The sequence below is a fragment of the Hyaena hyaena genome, unplaced genomic scaffold (assembly GCF_003009895.1).
Source record: "Hyaena hyaena isolate Hyena2069 unplaced genomic scaffold, ASM300989v1 scaffold_753, whole genome shotgun sequence".
NCBI lineage: Eukaryota > Metazoa > Chordata > Mammalia > Carnivora > Hyaenidae > Hyaena > Hyaena hyaena.
In genome coordinates this window covers 332,925-358,939 of record NW_024081387.1, presented here as the reverse complement: position 1 = coordinate 358,939, position 26,015 = coordinate 332,925, and the positions used below count along the sequence as shown (strand labels likewise).

General features: G+C 36.1%; 1 protein-coding gene across 1 annotated transcript in view; it reads left to right on the top strand.

Moving 5' to 3' along the window:
* The window catches only part of ANO3 (anoctamin 3), a 398,246-nt gene that overhangs the window by 228,128 nt on the left and 144,103 nt on the right, over window positions 1-26,015 (top strand). Inside the window, exon 5 of the mRNA XM_039218371.1 lies at window positions 2,130-2,248. Coding sequence (XP_039074302.1) covers window positions 2,130-2,248 — 119 coding nt within the window. The remainder of the gene's footprint in view (window positions 1-2,129; window positions 2,249-26,015) is intronic.

Below are 26,015 nucleotides of genomic sequence, written 5' to 3'. Positions count from 1 at the left end.
TTTACCTGTATCACCTACTGCCTCACTGGGTCTTTGCTCAAATGTTACTATAATACTGTATCTAAAATAGGGGCAACTGGGTGGCTCAGTTGGTTAAGCGTCGGACTTCAGTTCAGGTCATGATCTCAGGGTTCGTGGGTTCGAGCCCCACGTCGGGCTCTGTGCTGACAGCTAGCTCAGAGCCTGGAGCCTGTTTCAGATTCTGTGTCTCCCTCTCTCTCTGACCCTCCCCTGTTCATGCTGTCTCTCTCTCTCTCTCTCTCTCTCTCTCTCAGAAATAAATAAAACATTTTAAAAAACTTAAAATAACATCCCTCTCTCCACCTTTGACACCTACATCCTTCCTTTCTACTGTATATTTTCCAGTGCACTCACCTCCAAACATGCTTACTATTTTCTTAATTTTTGTTATTTATTATTTTTCTTCTTGTACTTGAATGTCCCATGAAGGCAGGATTCTGTTTTCTGCTATATTTCCAACTATTATCATATACTGGCATATCATAGGTGTTTAATAAATAATCGTTAAATGAATAAAATATAATCTACATAAGTCTAGGGAAAACAGTAGAGTATATTTGCAAACATCAGCTTGTGAGTTAAATCTGGATACATTTCAGTTCTAGTAAATTCCTTACTGAATTAGTGACTTTGACAAGATACTTAATCTCCATCTGACTTAACTTACTGTTAAATGTAGGTAAAAACATACCCACTTCGTACAATTGTTATAGGGATTAAAGGAAATAATACCTACAAAGTTTCTGGCTCTTTGTGTGTACTCACTAAATGTTAACCATCAGTCTGTTAGCTCTTTTTAAGAGATCTAGGTATAACTGTAAGTGCTTAGAGCATTTAACAGAATTGGCAATTGATAACATATTAAGACATAATATTACCATCCAGTCTGAATTCATACCATTTCTAAGTTCCCTTACTCTGGCTGTACGTGACATAACATGTGGTAGCAGATTTTAAGCATTACTAATAAAAGAAGTGAGTGCAGGGACACCTGGGTGGCTTAGTTGGTTAAGTGTCTGACTTTTGTTTAGGTCATGATCTCTTTGTTCGTGGGTTCTAGCCCTTCGTCGGGCTCTGTGCTGACTGTCAGCTCAGAGCCTGGAGCCTGTTTCAGTCTGTGACTCCCTCTCTCTCTGACCCTCCCCTGCTCACTCTGTCTCTCTCTCTCTCTCCTAGAAATAAATAAAACGTTAAAAAAAAAAAAAGAAGTTAGTGCATGTATAATAAACAATATTTTACTCTGTTACAATACTATGTCAAATACTTGAACTCTTTACATTTATACATACTTTTTATGTTTGGTGGGTGTCAACAGATGGAATGAAATAACTCCAAAACATTTTTAATTATATGAAAAGGCTAAATATATATGGTTCTGTTTTTGAACTTGAAGAGTCTTGTATCCTATAGAATGTAGATTTTCTGAGGTACATCACAGTTCTTGGTTGTCCTTGTAGCCACCATAGAGACTTCTCGTTTTATACTTTTGTACCTTGACTATAGCTTGTTTACAAGGTCTTACTCTTTTTGTCATCCTAATAGGAATTATTTTCCAATGTTCTCTCCTGTTTTTTTAGTTGTAGTTTCATTTCAACCTCTTAATATTTTTGAAAAGATTTTCTTGTAACGTTTGCTAGACTTTGTTTTCTAGTTTTTCAGAGCTTCTGTCACCCTTCAGTCAAATTCACGTTTAGAAAACTTTCCAACTTTTAAGAAAACAAATTATCTAAATTTGTTCAGTTTTTGTTAAGCAAATAAATGTTTGGGAATCTATTGAATTCTTAGAAATATCTTTGTCTTCAATTTCGAGAGAGGTGATGAACTTGCATGATTCTAATTTTATTTTCGAAAAATTTAAGGACATGAAACTATAGAGATGCATTTAATTCTTATGAAGGTTACTGTAGCATCAGCATTAATCCACTAAAAAGGAAACTTTCATGTTATTCCTTTTTTTTTTAGCTTACATTTTTGTTGAATGGGTCATAAGAGAGTTATACTTGGCTGAACCTTGGAAAATCATGAATAAAAGAGAGATTAGTACATTTAAAGAGAAAGAAAAGGAAGAAATATAAAAATGGATGTAATTTTCTCTTTCTTTTTTCTAGCCCTAGGAAAAGATAAGGATTACATGGATGAATCAGAACATGCTGCTTATGACCGATCTCGGCTTATTAAAGACTTTGTGCCCAAAGATAATTCTGAATCCAAGGCAAAATTGTCTAAGGTAACACAAACTCAACTATCAGTGAGTCACTTGAAAGCATTATGTTTAAATTAAAACCTTCCATTTCCATTCAACATTAATGTATATTGTGCTGGAGAATGTAAGAGGGCATGCAACTTAATACACATCTTTAAGGACTTCAAGGTGGAAAATTCTATGTAGATATTATATTCAGATATATTATCAAATTAAAAAAATATCTGAGCTGTAACATTAACCTTAGAGGTTTGCTACCTCATTTTTTACATTTTTATTTAAAGGCAGCATGGTTTGATGGGAGCATGGAATGGACCACGATTTGAATTCGAGTTCCACTGTTTCCTAGTTGTGACAGTTTGAACAGGTTAATTAAACTCACTAAGCCTTGTTTTTTTCATCTGTAAAGTTGGATTGTGCTGTCTGCTTGACAGAATTCTTTGATGAGTGTGTGAGACAGCTGTATGAAAGTATTTAGAGCATAGGTAACTATGCAGGTTTTTATAACAACACGGAAGCTGAGAAGACCTCATTGAAAGTATAGTTCTTCCACAGAAGAACTGGACTAGAGTTCAGTTTTAAAAAACCCTGGCTGTAGCAATCCCATCACCCCCCAAACAAAATGATTTTGTGCACTCTTCAAAGCATCTGAGTTTGGTCATTCAACACCAAGTAGCATCCTTATTTGATATGTGCCAAGACAAATTCTGGCTCAGTCCAAGCCCACTTTTTTTTTTTTTTTTTCATTGTTTCCTATTGATTAAAGTGGGAATGCCTTTGTAAAAAAAAAAAAAAAAGCGCAAGTTAACACAGGGGGATGACTTAGCTTTCATTGTCACTGCAAAGCTAATAAACACATCCTTGAATATATATTTCTCTGATGTTTGATTTGGTTTGGCTTGGATTAATTTTGAAAACCCCTTCATTAGTCACCACAAAAGCATCAGTGGAATATGGCACAATTTTAATATTACTATCATACATGAGACCAACTTTGATCAAAAGATGTAAGAGTAAATTCTTGTGTCAAATTTCTTCATCCCTCTTTCATTTTGTTTTGGTAAATGCGGTCAGTATTTTGTGCCAATAATTCTTAGGTTATCTTTACAAATCAGGAGTTTGTCTACCCTGTTTACCTCACCAGCCTCTTTGTGTCTGTCTGATCAACATGATGCTTAGAATGTTTCTTCTATCTGTGAACCATTTTTCCAAGTCACCTCAGAGGAAGAGTTATTAGAAATACTGAGGAAAAAAACAGATATTGTTCTAAGATGCCCATAGCACCAATCAGCAGGCAAACACAGTATGCTTTACATAATTAGGAAATGAACTAAGATAAAATAAAATCTGGCTCATCTGCTTCTCCAGAATTTACCACATACCACCAATGATACCTACTATTTCACTTCTGCTCAACAGTATCCCGCCCTTTCTTTTTCTTTCCTTCTTCCTTTCCTTCTTTCTTTCCTTCTTCCTTTCCTTCTCTTCTTTCTTTCTTCCTTTCCTTCTCTTCTTTCTTTCCTTTTTTCTTTCTCTCTATCTTCCCCTCCCTCCCTCTCTTCCTTCCTTCCTACCTTTTGTTCTTTCATTCTTTCTTTAAGTAGGCCCCATGCCCAATGTGAAGCTTGAACTCACAACCCTGAGGTCAAGAGTCACATGCTCTACAGACTAAGCCACCCAGGCAACCCAACAGTAGCCATTTCTCATTCTCACTTTGAATAGACTTGAATTGCAGAATATCAAAGTTAAGAATAAATAAATAAAAATAAAATAAAATAAATTAAACCTGCATGCATATTTTGTTTTTGATGTTAAAATAAGGGAATGGTATGTGATGATGGTAACAGATCACAGTTGTTCAAACTAAGAAATCCTAAAAAGAAACATACTAAGAAATCCTAGTGTAATGTCTTATTGAATCTAATTACAAACTTTTCTGCTATTGAACTTCTACTCAAAATGTAAGAAAAAGTCATGCATCAGCTGGATGGTTTGGACTTACTTTTTTTTAGTTTCTATTAAAATATGTCCACTTTTATCCATTTCATAGCTTAGAGTACAGTACAAATTCCATTTGAACAAGTGGTCCCATTATATAAAGAAAAAAATGTTTAAAAGCCCTTAACTGGTTACTTCACTATCTACAAACGAAGGGCAAAATAATCTGCTTGGATTATGTTATTTGTGTACATTTGTTACAGAAAACCTTGAAGAGCAGTGACTTTTATTTCTACTATTTGGGTCAGCATCTGGATATCCTTACATTTATAAATTGGTCAGCCTTCCTCTTACTCCATCCAACTACTAAATGATATGAGTATTTATGTGCATGTATTAGATATATATTTCTTTAAGTTGGACCTTATGAAATTGACATGAGCCCTTCATTTATGTGCTACAAAATGTAATTTTCATATTGTTTAAATTAACATGTATGAATATATGCATACAATCTGTGGCTGAAGATCTGTGCTTCACACATTTTTTTTGGTTGGGATAATTGTACTGATTGCCACATGCCCCACGCATATGATGTGATGCAACTGATATTTTATGCCTTTTCAAAAGTTACTTAGCTACAAAGGGATCTTTTTAGAGGTGGCAAAGCAAGTTTATAGAGCAAAAACTTGCAGGGGAAAGTGACTGCTAATATAAACTATATTGTAAGTAATGGTAAGTAGTGGATTACAGAAAAACAAAAGGAACTTTCCAACAAAATTTGCCATTAGCTGTAAACTAGGTTCATAGGAAATAACTCCAAATGCTCCAAGGTAGTATCTTACATTGAATTTATGAGGAAGTTTGCTGAGCTCATCAGCTGTAAAAACAAACAAGCAAATCTGAAAATGTATGGATTATTTGATTTGTCAACCATTGTGCAAATGTTGCCTGAATGATCTTGAGTCAGCATGCTGAGTTTAAATTTTGATCATATATCCGTTACTTATAATATTTTAATAAGCTAAGTATATTTGTAGGGCACCATGGTTTGTTCTAGAATTAATTTTCAGAACAATGAGTTGTAACCTTAAGGTATTTTACTTCTAATCATGAACTTTTGTGATATCATTTACACTAAAATTCTTTAATATTTGAGAAAATAAAAGCATCTACAATACTAACGTCTACTATGATGAAGTTATATTGATAAAGTAATAGTAAATAGTAGTAAATGTTTATTTTATGTATTTGGAAGATACTATGCGCAAAACTTGTAGGACAGAGGAAGATGGCACATATGGATAGGTGTTGCTGTGCAGGTATTGGGGCGTAGCACAAGATACATGCATATAAATGGAGAAAGCTAAAAGACTCTGGAAATGGGAGGTCATGCTAACTATGGGATAAATCTAGACTTAGCTCACCTAAAGCTTTTTGATAAGAGCCATTTTAAATAACTAGATGTACTATAGTAGATGGGAAATAGGCCACAGTCTTTCTTATATCTCTATTTTAAGCAACTCCCATCAAGAGGTAGGATCATTAGAATGGCCTTGGCCCTTGCTTTGGCTAGTATAGTAGGCTGCTGCAGAAGTCACAATGTGACAGCACTGACTCTTGGACTCCAAGGATCTTGTGCTCCTATTCTTTCTCTTGGGACTGTGCCTCCACCATAGTAAACAAGCCAGAATTAGCCTGCCTGAGGATGAGGCATATGGATCAGAGTCTAGTGAGCCCAGGTGCCCCGACTGAAGCAGTGACATGAGAGAATTCAGTGGCAAAGACCAGGAAACTCAGACACTTAGAAAGTCCAGTTGAACCCAGATGAACTACCCAGTTGGGCGCAGCATGGAATCATGATCCAAATAAAAATTGTTTGGTGATAATTTGTTTCTCAGCAGTAGATAATTGATGCAGCCATGAATGTTAAAGAATAGCGTGTTGGCTGATACCAGTGATTGTTAACATAAAGTGGGTTCTTCCTTGATTACTGGGAAGATTTGAAAAATTGTCTTAAGCTTTCTACAACATGCTCATGTTATCCATTTCACTCGACAGAGCCCAAGTATATTTTAAATGTCATAACCTAAATAATGTGGTATCTAGCCATCCTATCTAAAACATTCTGACATTGTCTATCTTAAAAAAAAAACAACTATTTACAAAAGTGTTTTATTTGTGATAACATTAAATCAAAGTAGAATTTCAAGATTACCTTCAATTGAACTATGTGTGGATAGTTAGCAGTAGGAGTCACAAGTACCTACTAAAATTGGTGAAGAATTATTTTTTATTTATTTAAATTTTTTAACATTTGTTTATTTTTGAGAGACAGAGCATGAGCAGAGGAGGGAAGAGAGAGAGGGAGACACAAAATCTGAAGCAGGCTCCAGGCTCTGAGCTGTCAGCACAGAGCCCAACGTGGGGCTCAAACTCATGAACCACGAGATCATGACCTGAGCCGAAGTTGGCCGCTTAACTGACTGAGCTACCCAGGTGCCCCAAGAATTATTTTTTAAAGACAAATTAATTTCCTTCTTTCTTTCTTTCTTTCTCTCTCTCTCTCTCTCTCTCTCTCTCTCTTTCTTTCTTTACATTTTGACAAAAAGTCTCTGTCACAGCTATATGGATAAAAAATTTCAGGAAGTAAATTTGTAATGAAAAAAAGGAAAAATTCCATAAATCCATAGAAACTGAGTCACCTGTTCTGGTTGCAAGCAGAGTTCTAGAGTAGAGAGAAATTTTTTTCTAAAATACTTTGGGTGAATATTGTCTTTTTCTGTCGTGTTAATATAGAGATCATTATGAATAACAATTAAATATAAGGTCCTACTGTCAACTGGATGACCCCCAGAAGCAAAACCCTTCTGTCTGTCAAAGCACCATGTCCTACACACCAGTTGAGGCCTCTAGATGTAGATAATTTACAGGGAACATCTACAGTTAATTTAGGTTAGAAGGAACAAATCTGTGACGCAGAACCCATGGCTTCTGTAGTGGACATTAATGAAGAATTTGCTGCTGCTACTATCCCTCAGGATGCCAAGAACAACTGCAGATGTGGCCAATCATCAGTCTGGGAATATGAATCTATATTCCAAATTTGAGTGACTTCTCCTCTTAAAGGATGGTGAATATCAAAACAGACAAGAAAAAGGTTATGGATCAGGAAAATTTTGATATGAATATTTTAGCTGTTCATTAAATTTAGATCACAAAGCCATTCAGTTTGACTGTGTCAACTGGCATTGGCAGATGGTGTTCATCTTCAACTCAACTGGTAACAGGAATAATGTCCTATGGAGGCTGGAGATACATCATATGTCGGAGAATGTAGAGGAAGATGGCCTTCGCAGTTTCCTGTACCTTTCATGTGGGCATCCATTGGCAGCTGTTTCATATGCCTCAGTGACTCTTTGCCTCCAAATAATGCACAGGGATTATTAGCATTCTGAACTTGCATACTTTTTTCCTAGCAATTATGTGATAATGATGACTTAAACTACAACATAAATGACTAAACTGGGTCCTATGGAGCTGCTTTAATTGACAGAATTACACATGAAATTAAATGCTAATTATTTGCATGTATTGGGATAGTCAGTTTCTAAGGAAAATGTTAATATTTATATAATCTTAGGCCCTTAAGTAATAGTTTTTTTATTTAATAATACTATTGTGGGAAATGGTACCATAAATATTTAATTTTCATATATATTATAGAACATACAGCAAGTTATCTTGATTTGTTCATCTTTTTGGCCACTGTCTTAGTTTATTTTCTTGCCTAGTATAAGAAGGCTTCTTTTCCAATAGCCCAAAAGATGTTTAGTCTTGTTTGCAGAGTCTTAGTCTAAATAGAAAAAAGTATTATGCTGCCTGCAACCATAGGAGACATCTCCTTACCTTGTGCCATTTAAGTATTTATCTTGACCCTCAGAAACCTTCCCTAGTAAGTAGTGAGGACTTGTCCTTCTCTAGCCTATTACTAGTCTAGATATTACAGAAGATTTAGCATAAGATTTTTCTAGAATTGGTCTATATTATCTGTAGATTACTTAAACCTAAATGTAGTGTGTGCACGTGTGTGTGTGTGTGTGTGTGGTGTTATGATAAAGGCACTTCAAATAAGTAATGAAATACTGATCTTTCAAAAATGTGCAAATGTTCTCACAATAATAGTTCAATAAGAGGCTACACTAATTTTAGATGCCTAGTGTATCTTATACCCAAATGAATTATTGAAGAGCTAAATAGTTAATAAGCTTACAGTGGATATATAAATATAAAATAAGCATTTTTTTTTTTTTTTTGCTAATCACAGAATAGTAAAACGACCTTTCTAAATGGTCTTTTTAAACCAACAATAAAATTGATCATGGGGGTGCCTAGGTGGCTTAGTCAGTTAAACGGCTGACTTGATTTTGGCTCAGGTCATGACCTCAGGGTTCTTGAGATTAAGCCCTGTGTTGTACCCTGTGCTGAAGCAGGAAGACTCCTTAGGATTCTTTCTCTCCCTCTGTCTTCTGCACCCCCCACCCTCTGCTCTCAAAATAAAGAAACATTTTTAAAAAACTGATCAAGGAAAACTTGATAGATTTGACTGTTTACATACTAATCCATATCAATATTACAATAAAATTAGAGAATGGAGACACTTAAGATATGATAATGAACTGATATAATAGAACATACATACCAAAAAATAGTTAATATTCTTAATTTATAAAGATATATACTCAATAAATATGAGTGAACAAAATTGAAAAGCAGTATAATTTAACATGTAAAACTATCAGCAGTACTAGCAATTGCAGAAATACAAATATAAGCTGCCGGAAGCCGGCTCCAGCACGTCCAAGGGTCCCTGAAGGATGGACGGTGTTGGCGAGGGAGGGATGAGAGAGTCACGAGAATCTTTCTGGTCACCAGGCAGGCATCTCTGCTCTGACTGGGGCTCAACTTTATTTTATAATTAAGTGTTTGGGGGACGGCACAGAAGTGGCATTTGCCTTAGACAATGATTTCCGATGACAAATTTCTTTGATATGTAAGAATTTCCCAGAACATAGATTTGTAGAAGACTCCTGCATAACCTTTATCAATAGTGATTGAGGTAGGGGATTTAGATGCTTATCATATGGGAAAGGAAGGCATCTTTAGCATACAAGACAATGTTTTTAGCATCAAAAGGGTGAAAGTTAGTTCTTTGTGAGCAGGGGTCAATAGCTTATTTGTTTAAGGGGAAGTATTAAGAAAAACAGTTCTTTCAGGAAACACAAATGTTTGCTCCCATAATCACAAAAGAAGAAATTCCTACAATAGGTTCCTTCACAAGGTGCAATCAGCATATTCAAGGCCAGAATAAGTCACTCTGAATACCATCACAAGATACCTTGGGGGTCGGTGCTCCAAGCAGAAACAATTGGTTGCGGGTGGATATTGGTCGCCATCTGACCAGTAAGAGTCCTTATAGCTTACCTTAACCTCATAGGGAGTTCTTTCTCAACTTATGAGAGAAATGGCTCTCAATAGTAAGCAATGTTCTTTTTTAATATTTACTGATTTTTGAGACACAGAGTACAAGTGGGGGAGGAGCAAGGAGAGAGGGAGACACAGAATACTAAGCAGGCTCCAGTCTCTGAGCTGTTAGGCCAATGCGGGGCTTGAACTCACCAACTATGAGATCATGACCTGAGCCAAAGTCAGATGCTTAACTGACTGAAGCCACTCAGGTACCCCATAAGCAATGTTTTTTTTTCAATCAAATTAAAAAATAATTTTTCAAAAACCAATATTGACAGTATAAACTGTTACTTATTATTGCTACTTGGTAGACATGTATATTGATTCTCATTTTCTGGAAAACAACTTAACAATAAGGATTAAAAGCCTTAAAATAATCTTGCCTTTTGACCCACTTCTAAGAATTTATTCGGAGAATGTAATTAGATGTTAGCCCATATAATTATGTTTAAGGATGTTTCTCACACTGTAATTTGTGAAGGGATGGGGACTATAAACACTTAAAGGTTTGAAAGTAAAATTAAAAATAATAATGTTTTCATTTGCAACAGCATGAATGGGACTAGAGTGTACTATGCTAAGTGACATAAGCCGGTCAGAGAAAGACAAATGTCATAACTTCACTTATATGTGGAATGTAAGAAACACAACAGATGAACATAGGGGAAGAGAAGGAAAAATAAGATAAAAACAGAGAGGGAGGCAAACCATAAGAGACTCTTAAATACAGAGAACAAACAGGGTTGCTGGAAGAGAGCTGGGGGGGGTGCGGGGAATGGACTAAATGGATGATGGGCCTTAAAGAGGACACTTGTTGGGATGAGCACCAGGTATTATATGTGATGAATCACTGGCTGCTACTCCTGGAACAGATACTACACTGTATGTTAACTAACTTGAATTTAAATAAATAAATTTAATAAAAAGTAATAATGCCCTCAAATAAGTCAATTAAAAAATAAACTTCCAAAAATAGGTAAGGATGATGAGAAATTATCACAATGTATGATTATTTAAACAGGTTGTTATAAAAAGCAATATGTACAGTTTGATATCAATTATATAAAAATAACTACTACTGAGAAGGTACTCAACAAATTTTGATAGTGTTTATCACTGGGTCATAGAAGTGAAATGACATAAACTTATTTCCTGTGTTCTTAAATTTAAACCATAAGTATTATCACACATTATCATCCCCATTTTGAAGTATTACATAGCTAATAAATGACTGATTTGAAAAATAAGATGGTTTTGTTTCCTGAAACTATTCTTCCACTTGCTATACTGGCAAGACAAGAGCAGTTCAGGACTTCATCTTTGAAGGCTGGTAACTATTATAAGTAGCATTTCAATTTGTCCCCCTAATATGTATCAATCACTTATACATTGAAAGCTGTGGTAAGCACTTTATATGTATTATCTCATTTAATTTCCATACTCAGTGATAGGAACCAGTAGTAGTCTCATTTCACTAATGAAGAAAATAAGGGTTAAAGATGGTAAGTTTTCTTGTCCAGTGTCTGAGCTAGACAATAACCCAGCTGGATTGTAGCATGTCTCTTTGATTCCAGAACTCTGTGCCTTTAAAAAAAAATTTTTAATGTTTATTTTACTTCTGAGACACTGAGAGACAGAGTGTGAGTGGGGAAGGGGCAGAGAGAGAGGGAACAGAGAATCCGAAGCAGGCTCCAGTCTCTGAGCTGTCAGTACAGAGCCTAACATGGGGCTTGAACTCACAAACTGTGAGATCATGACCATGAGATCATGACCTGAGCTGAATGAAGTCAGACGCCCAACCGACTGAGCCACCCAGCTGTCCCAACTCTGTGCCTTTCTGAATCCAGTTGAATAGTTAACTGTAAGAAATATACTTACACATTAACCACACCTTCAAAAACCTTGAAATATTGCTCTGAAATAGGCAGCTTTGCTTTTCTGAACTGTGTGGCTAACTCACAACATCCCAGGGATGAACTGACCTGTTTGTAATTAAATTTTGTATCAACAAATAAGTAAAAAAGCAGGGAGTTTGTTTCAAAGTTAATATTACTAAATGTCAGCAAAAATAAGTCACAGGGGAGTAGGTGTGTATTCCTTGGGATTATATAATAATCAGTGGATGAAATATTTTCAAATGTGCCTACTCTATAGAATGGGAATTCCCCATGTCAATCAGGAAAAAAAAATTGCAACAGCTATGTTTGGAATGGAAGGCTAGGAAATCAGGACATGAATCCATTTTAATTCTGAGAGTAAATTTAGGTGAGGGATGAATTTGATGAAGTTGATGTCTTTAGTTCTTTCAAAGACTATAGGAAAAACTATGCCTATTTAAGAAGTCATATTTCATAGCCAGTACTAGTAAACAAACGAAATGCACAGTTCTTTTCTCTTTCCTGACACTAATGTTTAGGTAATAAGACATGTAGGAGGTTTCCTGAATCATCAACTCACTCGTTTTCTCCATGAGAGCTTAAGAGTTCATCTTGGGAGATCTATCTTCTAAGCCTCCCTGGGGAACTTAGCTCTAAAATGAGAGCTGCAGCAAGCTGTCTGCAGAATTTGTCCATGTTTGTGGGATGTGAGAGTAAACTCAAGAAATTAGTGTTGTCAGCCTACCAGTGAAATGGTTCAGATGATCGTTCCACTTGATATTTATACATTCAATGATAGGTCCACATCAGACCCTTTCTCTGCATAGACATAAAGGCAGTCAGAGAAGTTAGATAGAAACTAATGTTATTTGAACACATTGAAAGTCAAGTTGACTTTAATCTCCCACCTCCAGGCCCCCAGGTTATGTGTGTAGAGGACCACAGGATTGGGGGGTGAAACATTAATAATAATGCCAATATTAAATAACTTCAGCTAATATTTATTGAAAATTTTTCAATGATTTTGTTGATACATTCTTTTAGTCTCACGACAATTTTAAAAAGATAGTCTGTTTTTTTACTCCCATCTCATAGGTGTAGAAATGGAGGCTCAGAATGGCTAAGTGAATTCCCTGTTCATATACAGGGAAGTAGTAGGCAGGAGTTGTATAGAGTCCACCACCCTGATAAGCACTAGGCGATGTTGTACAGACTGGAGGTGCACGCAAGGGACTGTAGGAAGCTGTGAGACAAGTATATCGGGTAGAGAACAGATTGACACTACGGGGGAATGAATGACCATATGTATTAGAGTCCATGAATTTTATACTTTCTTCAATGTTTTATGCTTAAGGAAAAATACAATGAAACTAAGACTGCCGTGCTCAGATCCAGATAAACTACAAAGTATTCGTACCTTCTGTGCTGCTTCTAGCCCTTTGCCTTCCCATGTCCTTTTCCTCCATTCACACTGGCATGGAGACTTTTGTGGTTTTTTAAAAAATTCTTTTAAGTTTGTTTATTTTTGAGAGAGAAAGCACAAGTGAGGGAAAGGCAGATGGAGAAGGGAGAAAGAATCCCAAGCAGGCTCCGCACTGTCAGTGCAGAGTCTGATGCAGGGCTCAAACTCAATGAACCAAACTGTGAGATCATGACTTGAGCCCAAATCAAGTCAGATGCGTAAATGACTGAGCCACTCAGACACCTTAGGGGATGTAGACTTTTTAATCTCACCAAATGAGCCAATCAAAATATGAATTATCTGAGCAGCTGTCACTATTTTTAAAGAAACTGTCAGCAAATATAAAGTTCTGTTGTATGTATGAAATAATCTTTGATGCTTGTGGAATTTTTTTAATTGAGTAGCTGCTATCGACGTCTTTGCAAGATACAAATTGAGAGTTCAGATAAGGGTCTCAGTCATGGAAACCTGGATGATTTGATTAATCCCTTGATGACACAGGCAATTTAAATACAAGGATTACAAAAATCTACCCTTTGTCTCATAAAGGTTTCAAATTTTTGTGTGAAGTTAAAATTTCCTATTTTGTGGGCTCACTGGAAAATCAATTTTTTAAGCATGTTGATTAATTCAAGGCCATATCCATTATGTGGCTGTTTCTTAGTTCAGTATTCTGTCAATCCCAATTCCAAGCTGTCTTGCAGAGGCTTTCTTGACAGATACAAATGTAATCCTCTGTTGGGTCTCATCATGTGAATGTTAACCACAGGAGGACAAAAATGCTCAATTGTATGTTTTAATTTATTTTTATATAACAGTTACTTTTGTTGCTTCAGATTACAATCACTTCATTATATGTAGCCTTGAGGCAATATGCTACAATGTCAAGTTTAACCAGATGGAGGATTTTTCAGAAACCACAAAGGTTTCTATTGTACCTTTTCTCCATGAACAAGAAAGTGAGGCAATTTCCTTGAAAAGCTGAAAAAAAAAATAGGAAATCCTAGTGAACACCACTCAGCTATCAAAAACATTAAATAAAAAATGTTTCACCAATAAAAAAGTTAGTTTTCTTTGCCAGACCACTATTATTCAGACTGAAAGATACCTCCCACCTATTATGCTAATCTGCCCAACTCATTCAAATAACATAGGAATGTGCAATAGGTTATTAGAAATTCACAGTAAAATTATCAAAATGTCACTGACATTATATGACTAAATGTCACTTAGGTGAATCATACATAGAAACTATTAACCAATGACACATGAAGGTATCCCTCTAACCCTACCCCCCAATCCATAGCCAATCCTCTTAAATAAATTTTTAAACAAATGAATTCTTATAAAGAAAGGAGTTGTCTTTTTTTTTTTTTTAATCATTATTCAGACTCAGGCATTTAAAGTGTTGTTTAAAAACCCTCCAGTCAAATGCCTACTGCAGCATTCAATCTGTAACACTCTAGCTAATGGGAAAAAAGCAGGCAGTGGAAGGGAGAACTTTCTGTTGTCATGCTGAAGAGTGCTTGAAAGAAGATTGTCATTTGCAATTCTCTTGTCAGCAATGAAGGATTCCAAATGCAGCTGAACCCAGAATTCTGACTGTGGTATGTTTAAAAGTACATCATCATTCTAGAAATTGTGTTACTTTTTCTTTCCTTTGAAATATGTACAGAAGCCAATTAAGAATAATTGATACTGGTTTCAGAATTGCAGATGAGTAAGTCTCTTACTTCAAAATATCGGAAATGCATTCTTAAAAATTTGAAGTGTATGTTCTAAATTGTTACATTTTGAGCATCTGTGTTTGTCTTGCATGTAGAACAAATGGTGACTCTGAAGTTGTTACTGTTTTTAAATGCTTTCGATTATTGGTTTCACTAAAATACTTACTCCCAAATTCTACTCTCAAATTAGGTCTTGATTCAAGAATATATAAAATACAATTGTTTGTGAAAGTATGTATTTTTAAAATATTCTTAGGAAGTTATTTTTATATAAAATATTCTAATAAATAATTTCTGTCGAAATAGAAAATCTGAGAAAAAAAATCTGAATTGAAAGAAGCATAACTTGCAGCAAAAAATGTTAAAGTAAACAAGTGGCAACAATAAAAGTCACCGTGATTTAAGCTACAGAACAAAATGTTTCAACCTGTTATCTTTATTTTCTCATGTTTTTCAAAGGGGTAAAATTAATTTTCTTCTATTCTATAGGCTTCATTTTGATTCCTTTGTTTTAAAATATTAACTGCTTCCCTTTGGAGATCAGAAGTTAGGTTTCTAAATCTTCATTTAAGGTGAGATCACTTAAAATGGAAGTGGAAATAAGTGTTCTTTTCTTTAAGAAAATGTAAGTTAAGTACTCAAAAGAGCCCTTCTATAACATTTAAAATACGAACATTAGTGAGCAGGAAAGGTATACCCAAATATATTCTCTTAGTGCAAGTAAATTACTAAGATGCTATTTAAAGCTCACATATTTTTAAAAAATGTCTATTTAATTGAGAACCTGGTAGAGAATCAATCAGTCTGTGCTCCATCATAGATTATTCTACCTAGAGAGGCTTGACTTTTGGTTTGCTTTGCCTAAGCCAGAAAACCTTTGATATTTTGAGTAAATAAAAATGAGTGGAGAGAGAATAATACAAGATAGCCTACAAAACACCACTTAGTGCGATGCCTGTCACATTATCGAAGTTCAGGCAATATGTGTTTCTCTCCTCTCTTTAGTTTCCTTTTTAACTTTTTAAAAGAGCATTTACACTTGCTTCATAATTTTGACTCTTTCTGTGGATATATACATCTTAGCAGATGGTATTCAAACCCATATATTATCCACTTACGCAGGTCAGGTAACACGGGTGCTTTGGATCCGATCTGAAGTCTTATTTTCAATGATTAATTTTCCATCTTCTTTGTGAACGCATTGATACTGTGTTGACCAATGAACCAACTTGATTACATAGGACATTCCAAACATGAAAACCTAATGATTTCCCTTAAATTTAATAACTAAATCACTCTGGGAAAATTTCAGCTCAAAGGCAAAGTGTCTGATAAATCATCCAGATCAATTCATTGTTTGAACCATCTTGAGAGAAGTAGAAAATGTAAATTTCCATAATTATATCTGAATTTAACTGAATTAATACTCAGCCATCAGTATAAAAGTAGCTTTATATTTGAAACTCTTTTCAGGAAACAGTCTGTGCTGCATAATCAGACTTAATATTCAGAAGAAATATGCATGCTTTACTATCTTAAAAGCAAACTTATAAACAAAACTATAACTATTAGATCAAAGTATATAAAAGTATTCTTGGACATTATTTTCTTGAATAAAATGAGAGACTACATTTAGTGATATTTAATAAGGTTCAAACCTCACATTCTAAGAAATGTTGGCTGCAGCAACTTTTAAACAAAGTAGGTTTTTTTCTCATCCTAGTGAAATACCTTACAGCAGTAGTTGTCAGACGGGGAACAGCAGAATCACATGTAGATCCTGTTAAAACAAAACAAAACAAAACAAAAAAGAACAAAAAACACCACAGATGACCAAGACTCTACCCCCAGAGCTTCTGATAATAATAATTCCAGTTGAAGCCCGAGAATTTGCATTTCTAACAAGTTCTCAGATACTGTTGATGTTCCTGGTGCTGGCACTACATTTAAGAATGACTGCTTTAAATTTTCCTTTAATGTCACTAGTGGACTCTGCATTTGGACTGCCTACCATGTGCCAGACTCTGTATTAAGTGTGGATACGCATTCATGATGCATTCATGAATAAAACAGGCAAAATCTCTATCCTTGCAAAACTTGTAGTCTAGTGGAGGAGTCAGAAATTAGTACATAAATCAACACATCAATATCTATTTACAAGTTATCAGTAAGTGGGTCCTTAGTAGCAGAAGGGAAGCTGCCTGAGGTGATCAGGGAGGCAATCTCTGAAAAGAGATTAAAGACCAGGAATGAAAGATGAGGAGTCAGCTGAGGAGGGAAGAGGAGAAGAGTGGGAGAAGAAGGCATTCCAGCAGAGTGCCCTCTAGGAGGGCCTTGGGGTGGGAAAGAGCTTGGTGTGTTCCAGAAACTGATATGTGGCCTGTGTGGCAGGAACACAGAGAATGAACGCCAGGATGGCCGACATGAGAGGAGAGAGAGAGGTAAGCAAGCACAATATTGGAAGGGCTTATGATAGGGAGTTTGGATTTTCTCTTAACTTTAAAGGGTTTTGAACAGATTTCTGTTTTCGTGGAATCACTCTGTGTGAAGGCAGGGGAACAATGTTGGAAGGAGGGGTGACAGTATAGCATTCCTCCTGCAGGAAGACTGTGGTATAGCTGGGAGGGCTCGCAGCTGAGGTGGATGTATCAGTTTCTAATATCAAAGTGTGGAAACCACAGAGACAGCGTTTATTTAAAATCACCTTGAGGTTGATTATAACGACATGGAAACATGTCAAGGGAAAAAAAAGCAGGTTTGAAAGCAAAATTATAATCATGTGTATGAGAGAGAGACCAGTTATAATGGCAAGATTGTAAGTGATTTTTATTCCCTTTATTTTTATGCAATAAGAAAAATACACATTATTATAAAAATTCCTAAATTCAAACATTTAATGAGAAAGAAAAACCTGTAATTTTGAGAAGACAATCATAATTTGAATGACTAATTAAGTCATTTGTGGTGTGTGTGCGCTTGCACATGATGTGAAGTACAGTAGATACAAAATGAATAAAATATATTTCTTGTCCCCAAAAAGACTGCAATCTATTGGGGAGGGTAAGAATAGGGACATAGAGCAATGGGTCTCAATTGTTAGAGTACGTACGAATTATCCTTTATGCTTCTGACAGCCCTTTCAGGTACCAATTGCTCCTATCGCAACTAACACCTAATAAATCTGTGTGTGTGTGTGTGTGTGTGTGTATTTATTTTATTTTTGAGAGAGAGAGAGACAGAGCATGAGCATGAGCAAGGGTAGGGCAGAGAGAGAGGGAGATACAGAATCTGAAGCAGGCTCTGAGCTGTCAGCACAGAGCCTGATGCAGGTATTCGAACTCACCAACTATGAGATCATGACCTGAGCCTAAGTCGGTGCTCAACTGACTGAGCCACCCAGGCACCCCAACAACTAATAAATTTTGAATATACTCTCCCTTTTCCATACTCCTTGCTTTTGCATGTAGAGTTTTTTTCCCCCTTTCTATTCATTTTTCATGAATCAAATCAAATACTATTTTTAAGACCTTTTTAAGGAGCCTAAACCTAAAGATTTGCCACGGAACGGAGAAGGTGGTACAGAGATTTCCTGTGTTCTCTTGCCCCACCCATGCATAGCTTCTCCCATTGTCAACATCACCCACCAAAATGTACATTTTTTACAAAGGATGAACCTACATTGACACATGATGTTCACCCAAAGTCCATTGTTTACCTTCCAGTTCACTCTTAGTATTATACATCTGTGGGGGTAAGCAAATGTTTAATGACATCCATCCATCATTATAAGGTCATACAGAGAATTTTCACTGCCCTAAATATCCTTTTTGCTCTGCCTATTCATCTTTCTACCTGTCCAAGACCTTTCCCTAAACTCCACAGCAACCACTGATCTCTTTGTGTTTTTATTGTTTCCATAGTTTTGTCTCTTCCATAATGTCATGTAGTTGGGATCATACAGTGTACCGCATTTTCAGCTTGATGTCCTTCACTCTCCACTGCATTTAAGGATCCTCTCTGTCTTTTCACAGCTTTATCAACCATTTATTTTTAGTGCTATATAATATTCCATTCTCTGGATATACCATAGTTTATCTGTCCATTCATCTACTGAAAGACATCTTAGTTGCTTCCAAGTTTTGGCAATAGCTGCTCTTGACATCCATATGCAGGATTTGTGTGGCATAGATTTTCAACTCCTTTGTGTAAATACCAAAGAGTACAATTTCTGGATCACACGTGTTTAGTTTTCTATGAAAACCCCAAACTGCCTTCCAAAGTGGCTGTCTATCTTGCATTCCCACCAGCAATGAGTGAGAGTTCCTGTTGCTGCACATCCTTGTCAGTATTTGCTATTTTTAGTATTTTGGATTTTGCACATTTTAATACATGTGTAGTGGTAACTCATTGTTGTTTTAAATTTCATTTCCCTGATGACATATAATGTGGAGCATCTTTTCATATGATTATTTGCCATATTTGCATCTTCTTTGGTGAAGCACCTATTAAGTGATTATATACCATTTTTCAATTGTTTGTTGTTTTTATTGTTGAGTTTTAAGACTTCTTTGCTTATTTTGGGCAACAGTCATTTATCAGATGTGTCATTTGAGAATACTTTCTCCCGGTCTGTGGTTTGTCTTTTCCTTCTCTTAATATTGTATTTCCCAAAGCAGAATTTTAATGAAGTCTGGCTTATGAGGGATTTCTTTCATGGATCGTGTCTTTGGTGTTATATTTAAAAAGGTACTACCATACTCAAGGTCATTTAGGGTTTCGCCTGTGTAAATCCATGTATGTTTGGGTTTCTTTCTTTTTTTGCATTCAGATGTTTACTTTGTTCCAGCAATATTTGTTGAAGAGAACATATCCCTTCCAAAGGAAGATGTTTTCTGTTTCTCTGGAGGATCCCTTTATCTTTGCTCTCATGACACTTGTATTCACTCCTCTTATAGCATAAATCACACCGAATTGTAATTACTTGTTCCTCCCATTTGTCTCTCTGACTAAATTACTCTCTCTTAAAGGATAGGGATCATGGATTATTTGTCTTTGTAATTTTATTACACCTTGCCCAGAGCCTTACTCATAACAGGAACTCATGATAAACTTGTTAAATGAGTGAATCTGAAAAAGAATATTATAACTCTAGGTGGAATACAATAGAATTATTAGTGTGGCTTTCAAGAGTTAGGATAAGGTTTCTGAAGAAGAAAAATCAAGTTTGTCTTTAGATGAAAGTTTTTGAGTGATTTTACTTCTAGGAATTTGTGTTAATTAAATAATTAGAGATATTAACAGAAATGTAAGAACAAGGATATTCATTACATCATTATGAATCATAGCCAAGGATAGTTTACCAAAAGAAGCTGAAATATCCTTCAGTAGAATGTAAATAAGTAACGATCTAACCATAAAAGTGAATAATGTTCAGCTTTTTACAGTGTCTGGCTGTTTAACAGTGTAATAGGATATAGCCAACCTCAACCACTAATCCTCATGTGGGCTGATGGCACAACAATAAATAAAACAAGCGAATCTAAAATTTCAGTACTTCTGACCCTTGGTTCTGGATTCCCTGACCCAGCAGATCTAGTCCACACAGCTGCTAAGACCATGAAACCACAGACACTCCACTCTGTAAAGCTAGAGAAACTATAGGGAACCTAAGTATCGTGTATCCTTATTCTCATGTGTATCCTTTGCACCAAAACAAGATGAAAATAACACATTACTCTTACCTAGAACAGCCTTTGTTTTTAACAAAGCTCAAATTAAATAAGATAAAATTTTATGTATTGATGTAAAGATGTACAATGGACCATTCCTGTTGTTTACCCAAACATCATTTCCTTTGTTGTCCAGATGAAACTGACTCTCTTTCCTACCCTGAGGTTGATTGCCAATCAGAATTTTCCATCCTCTTCATTGTAACAACAGGTACACTGACAGACAAGATCCTCCAAGCTGAATTCTGCTCTGGGATGTTTTCCAAGCACTATAAGGAAAGATACCTCCTCCCCAACTATAGGAAGGAAGTTATTTTTAAAGGAATGGAATAAGACAAACAGAAAAACCACACAAAGCAAATAAAAACAAAATTAAGAGACAGAGATAGAGAAAAGATGTAATAGAGAGAGTTGGCATTTTGACAACTGCATTCAAATCTCTAAAACTAGCTGTTTTTGAAGTTCATTAGCTCTACTCCTGGACTTTTTAGAGGTTGAGAGCCGAATAATTTTTACAGTGTGAGCAGAAAAAGTCTTTCGTGTTCGGGGAAGTCATAGTTATCTGGTTTGTGTTGGATTTCTGTCATTTGGAACTGAAATACTCCTGATGGATCTAGATATTTATGATATCCTGTTGAGCAAGAACAGATTTTATAACAGTATGTGTAAAATTCCATGTGTGTGTTTTGTGTTGTATATTGCATTTTATATCATATAAATGTGCATACGTACACACATACAGTTACATTTGGTTTTAGGGGAGGAAAAAAAAAAAGAATGAGACATTGAACTCTGAACTTGTACTAGCAAATATCCCTGAGCTGTTATCTTGAGCAATACTTGCTCCATTTTGCACTATCATACATATTATTGGAAAAACAGTGGCAGCGTCGGAAAAAGTAAAAAGAGAGTTGAAAAGAGCTATTGATAGGAGCAGACGGAGGATTGGGATGATTGGAAGAGCAACATGAGCATAAGTCCAGAGTCTGGACTAAATCATGCGTGTACAGTGGCCAAGGCAAGAGACGCACCTGGCTATAGCGCATTGTGTGGGGAGGAACAGGGTATGGAAAGACTACAGATCATAGGACAAGATGGATTCATGTAACATCCTGTCTTATTCAGGAGCATCTTGTGCCTCATGCCCATGAACTCAGACCCCTTTGTGGCATCCTGCTGACGTACGGTGCACTTTGAGCCACACTGCTGGATTGGAGTCAGCTGACTGAGCAGCTGCTGGATGGACTCAAACATGAAAGCAAATTGGGCTTTGTTACTACTTAACTCAGCACCATGTGTAACCCCGTATATAAAATGACATAGTGGACCTTCCAGTTTGTAGAATAGGCCCTTGTTTGATGCTGCAGAACAAATATGGCATTGGAGGATCTTTTGTGGATGATACTGGTCTTTTATATGCCTGGAGGAGTAGTAAGTAAAAAATAAGAATTAAAAATAATAATAAATTATAGAAGCAATTGACAAATAATATGTGCCAGGGAGTACATAGGGCTTTATATAATAAACATATATGAGCTAGATATGATTCTTAGCACCTTTTATAGATCTATGTCTTTCAATATAAGAAGAGTTATGAACTTGGCTCCTGGACTTAGATACACAAGTTTGGGTCTTGGTGCTGCCTCTTAGAAGCTGCATCGGGAAACCGTTAAATTCACTGCATCTCAGATTTCATCTCCGTAATATAAAGGGTGGGAGTAGTAGCTGTCAATATACCTACCTCTTAGGCTGTTTGTGAGGAATGAATGAATATTTATTTAAAAAGTTAGAATTGTATTGATACATAGTAATTGTTCAGTAAGAAAAAAGAATTCAAGTTACTGAGGATAGAGAAATCAAATATTTGAGAGATTAAATAACTGGTCCGAGGACACACAGTCATAATGAATGGCAACGCTGGCCTTTTGTCCCTTTAGTGGTCTGATTCCAAGCTGAGAATGAGAGGGAGATGAGGACAGAGAAAGAAAAAATCCAGAAGGAGGAGGCAGGTATTTTGAAGTTTTAGAACTGTAGGAGAAAAAAGAAAACCTAAGAATACAATGATCTCGGAAAAGAGACTTGTCTAATGAAGTGTGTTGTGGTATGAAACCTCTCATTTTCCTCTATATTACAGGTGACAAATTATACTTTGTTTACTAGTGCTCTCCACAACTGGGATTTGGGGGGCGGGGCGGGGGGAGAAGTAAAGAAGAGGATGAGGGAAGTTCACAAATGCTAGATGTTGTATGTTTATAACTGAAGAAAATAGACCTAGAAAGTTGAAGTTGGAATACTCACTTCTCCCTGTGCCACCAAACGAGTGGTTACTAGTCTTTCAATGACTTTGATCATGTCTAGGTTGGGCCTTATCGATAAGATTTATCTTCAATATTGTATGGAAATGGAAGGTAGAGAAGGAAATAAGGCATCTGAAAAAATGGGTTATGTGAATTCGAGAGGGCAAAGAGATATAAGAAGTCCTGTAAACAAAATAGGAATCTGTTGTTTTCCTGAGAAACTTTTTTTTAAAAAGTTTTTAATGTTTATTTTTGAGAGAGAGAGAGACAACGAGAGAGAGAGCGAGAGAGAGCGAGCAAGCAGTGGAGGGGCAGAGAGAGAAGGAGACACAGAATCTGAAACAGGCTCCAGGCTCCAAGCTGTCATCACAGAGACTGAGACAGGGCTAGAACTTGCAAACCCGTGAGATCACGACCTGAGCCAAAGTCGGACGCTTAACTGAGTGAGCCACCCATTCATCCCTTCCCTGAGAAACTTTTAAAAGGCAAGCAAAACCTAAGAAATATATATTTTAAAAAATGTGTGTGTATATATATATATATATGATATATGTATATCATATATATCATATACATATATGATCAAAATGTATTCAGTTCTCTTACCCCACTTCTTGGATCATGGAACCTTCTGGGGATTATGCTTGTCACCTGGGATTGATTTTGTAGAATACTTATAAACCTCGTCTTTTACTTTTATTTTCTCACTCTGAAGTAAGATCAATACAGATGTTTTATATATGTATCTAAGAAGACATCCTACTTAGAAATTATCTGACGTGAGATGTTTTATATCTGTGTATAAGGGTGATTCATGTATCCATATAATTGGGTTCCATTATATTAACTAAAATATATTTTAACATTGTCTTTTTAAATTAAAAAATGTGTACATCAATAAGGCAAATATTTTTTTAGGAAATTTATTTTTAAAAAGCAAAGAGGATTAAACAGGTAAGAGAATGCCTTTAGGATTCCTAAATAGAGATGTCAGGTCTGCCATTATCTTTAACTGTGTTTATGTTTTCCTTCATGGTGCCACTGCATTGGAAAGCAATATTTTCAAGAACTACAAATGCCTGTCAGAGCATTTCAAGTGCTGAACATTTCAAAATGTTTATGTGTTTATAGATGTGAATTTTTATCCGAGTCCTTACTTCTTAGGTAAGTGTTTTTTTTTCCCCCCTTTGGTAACAAGGGGAAATGCAAGACACTGCCCTCAAGGAATTTCTCATCTTGACATAAGATCTTAGAGTTCAGCAGATATGACTGGCATCTTTGTTTGACATTAGAGTAAAGTGTTTTTATGAGTGGATATAAGGCAGCCATCTGCCATCCTGGGGAAGAGACAAAGATTAAAGAAGCTACCTCTCGTAGAAGCAGGACCTTGGAATCTGTCATCTTTGTTTGATAGGGTCTTGAAGTGATATTGGGTCAAAACAGGCAGATAAGAGAGGAGGCTTTTAGTGGAAAAAGTAGCACTGACTAACATTTATTGAACACTGTTATTAAGAATCACCTCTAATGTTGCGTGTTCCTCATTCACCGTTACTTAATGCAGTGCCCTGCCGACCTCACCCTGATTTGCAAGGACTCTGGTGGCATACAGTTCTCAGGCTTCCAAAGTCTCCACGAAATGAGTCACAACAGTCTTTTAGCCAAAACCACTGCATTCTTTATTCCTACACTATGGTGGATTTTAATAGCAGGAAGCCAAAAGGCAACTTCAAACCTATAGCTCCCCAAAATTCTGCTCAGAAAATAGATTCTTTATCCTATTTAAACTCATGTGCTGTGAGCAGGTTTGTTGCCCTGCTGGGAAATGTCCTGCCATGAAGTAGACTGAGTTCCCAGAGATGTTATAAAAGTCATGTTTTAGGGGCATCTAGGTAGCTCAGTCGGTTAAGTATCCGATTTTGGCTTAGCGCATGGTCCTGCGGTTCATGGGTTCGAGACCCATGTCAGGCTCTGTGTGCTAACAGCTTAGAGCCAGGAACCTCCCTCAGATTCTGTGTGTGTCTCTATCTGCCCCTCCTCCCCTCCTGCGTGCTCTCTCTCTCTCAAAATAAACAAACATTAAAAAACATTACAAATATAAAATAAAATTGATGTTTTGCTCTTCTTTCTTTTCTATATATAATTTATTCCTGTGCATCTCCTCCTTATAAGGGAATTATGGAAATAGTGGAATAGAGACACTAAACCAATTGGAGATTTTTGCGAGGCTGAGTAGTTACGATTTTAAGGGTAATATATAGATTTTGAATGAATTATTGAATTTAAATGCTTATTTATTTTTGGTAGAGTGAGCAAACATGGGATAACTCTGTCTGACTTATCTACCTTGTATGCATTCACCATGGAGCAGATACTAGACTAAGCATCACATGAACAATTGTAAAACAACAAAGATGTGTTCTGTATCTTCATGTACTTGAGATAAATAAGCAGTGGTGGTAAGTGGCTTCAAGAGAAAAAAAATATTTACCAATTCCCACTTTGGTTTATTTAAGTTACTAATGTGCTAATTCTCAAAATTCCTGGAAATTTCAAAATCGGCTCCTGTGAGCAGGTGCAGGCTGGCTGTGAAGAGGGAAGGATGTCAGTGTAACGATGGGATGGGTAATTCAGAAAGTGGAGGCAGGGTGTCCCAAGGGCTTCATTACCAGGAATCCGTAAGCAGTTCCAAACATAAGGAAACATAATTTTCTTTGTTCTTCCTTTGCTTTACTTTTTTAGGCTATGTAAAGATAGCCATAAGAAATTATGCTTTTAGACACATTTCATCCATATCCTTTCCATACATAACCTACCCTTCACATGGAGGCCCCGTCTCCATTTCCACTTTTCCCTTCTACCCCACAGCACCAGACTGAGAGCAGCCCGCTCTAAAATTCATAATTTCCTGACATTTTCTTATAAGCAAGCAAAAATGTAAAAATTCAAAGGCAAAGCATTTAACTACCTATACGTTATCTGCTAAATGGCAACTTAGGCTAAGGATATTTAATTTTTTCATAAGTACAGTTTAATATATATTTTTAACTATCATTTGTGAAATGTAAAGCCAAGCAATGTCTTTAAATCAACCATAAAAGGACAAGGGCACCTCTGTTATTTTTCATTTGAGTTTGGATAAGCAAATATATGTTGATTGTGAGCCATGGCATAGGGATAGCATAGGTAACCAGAGTTAAAATGGTGTTTGATACAATTGTGTTCTTCTTGAGAC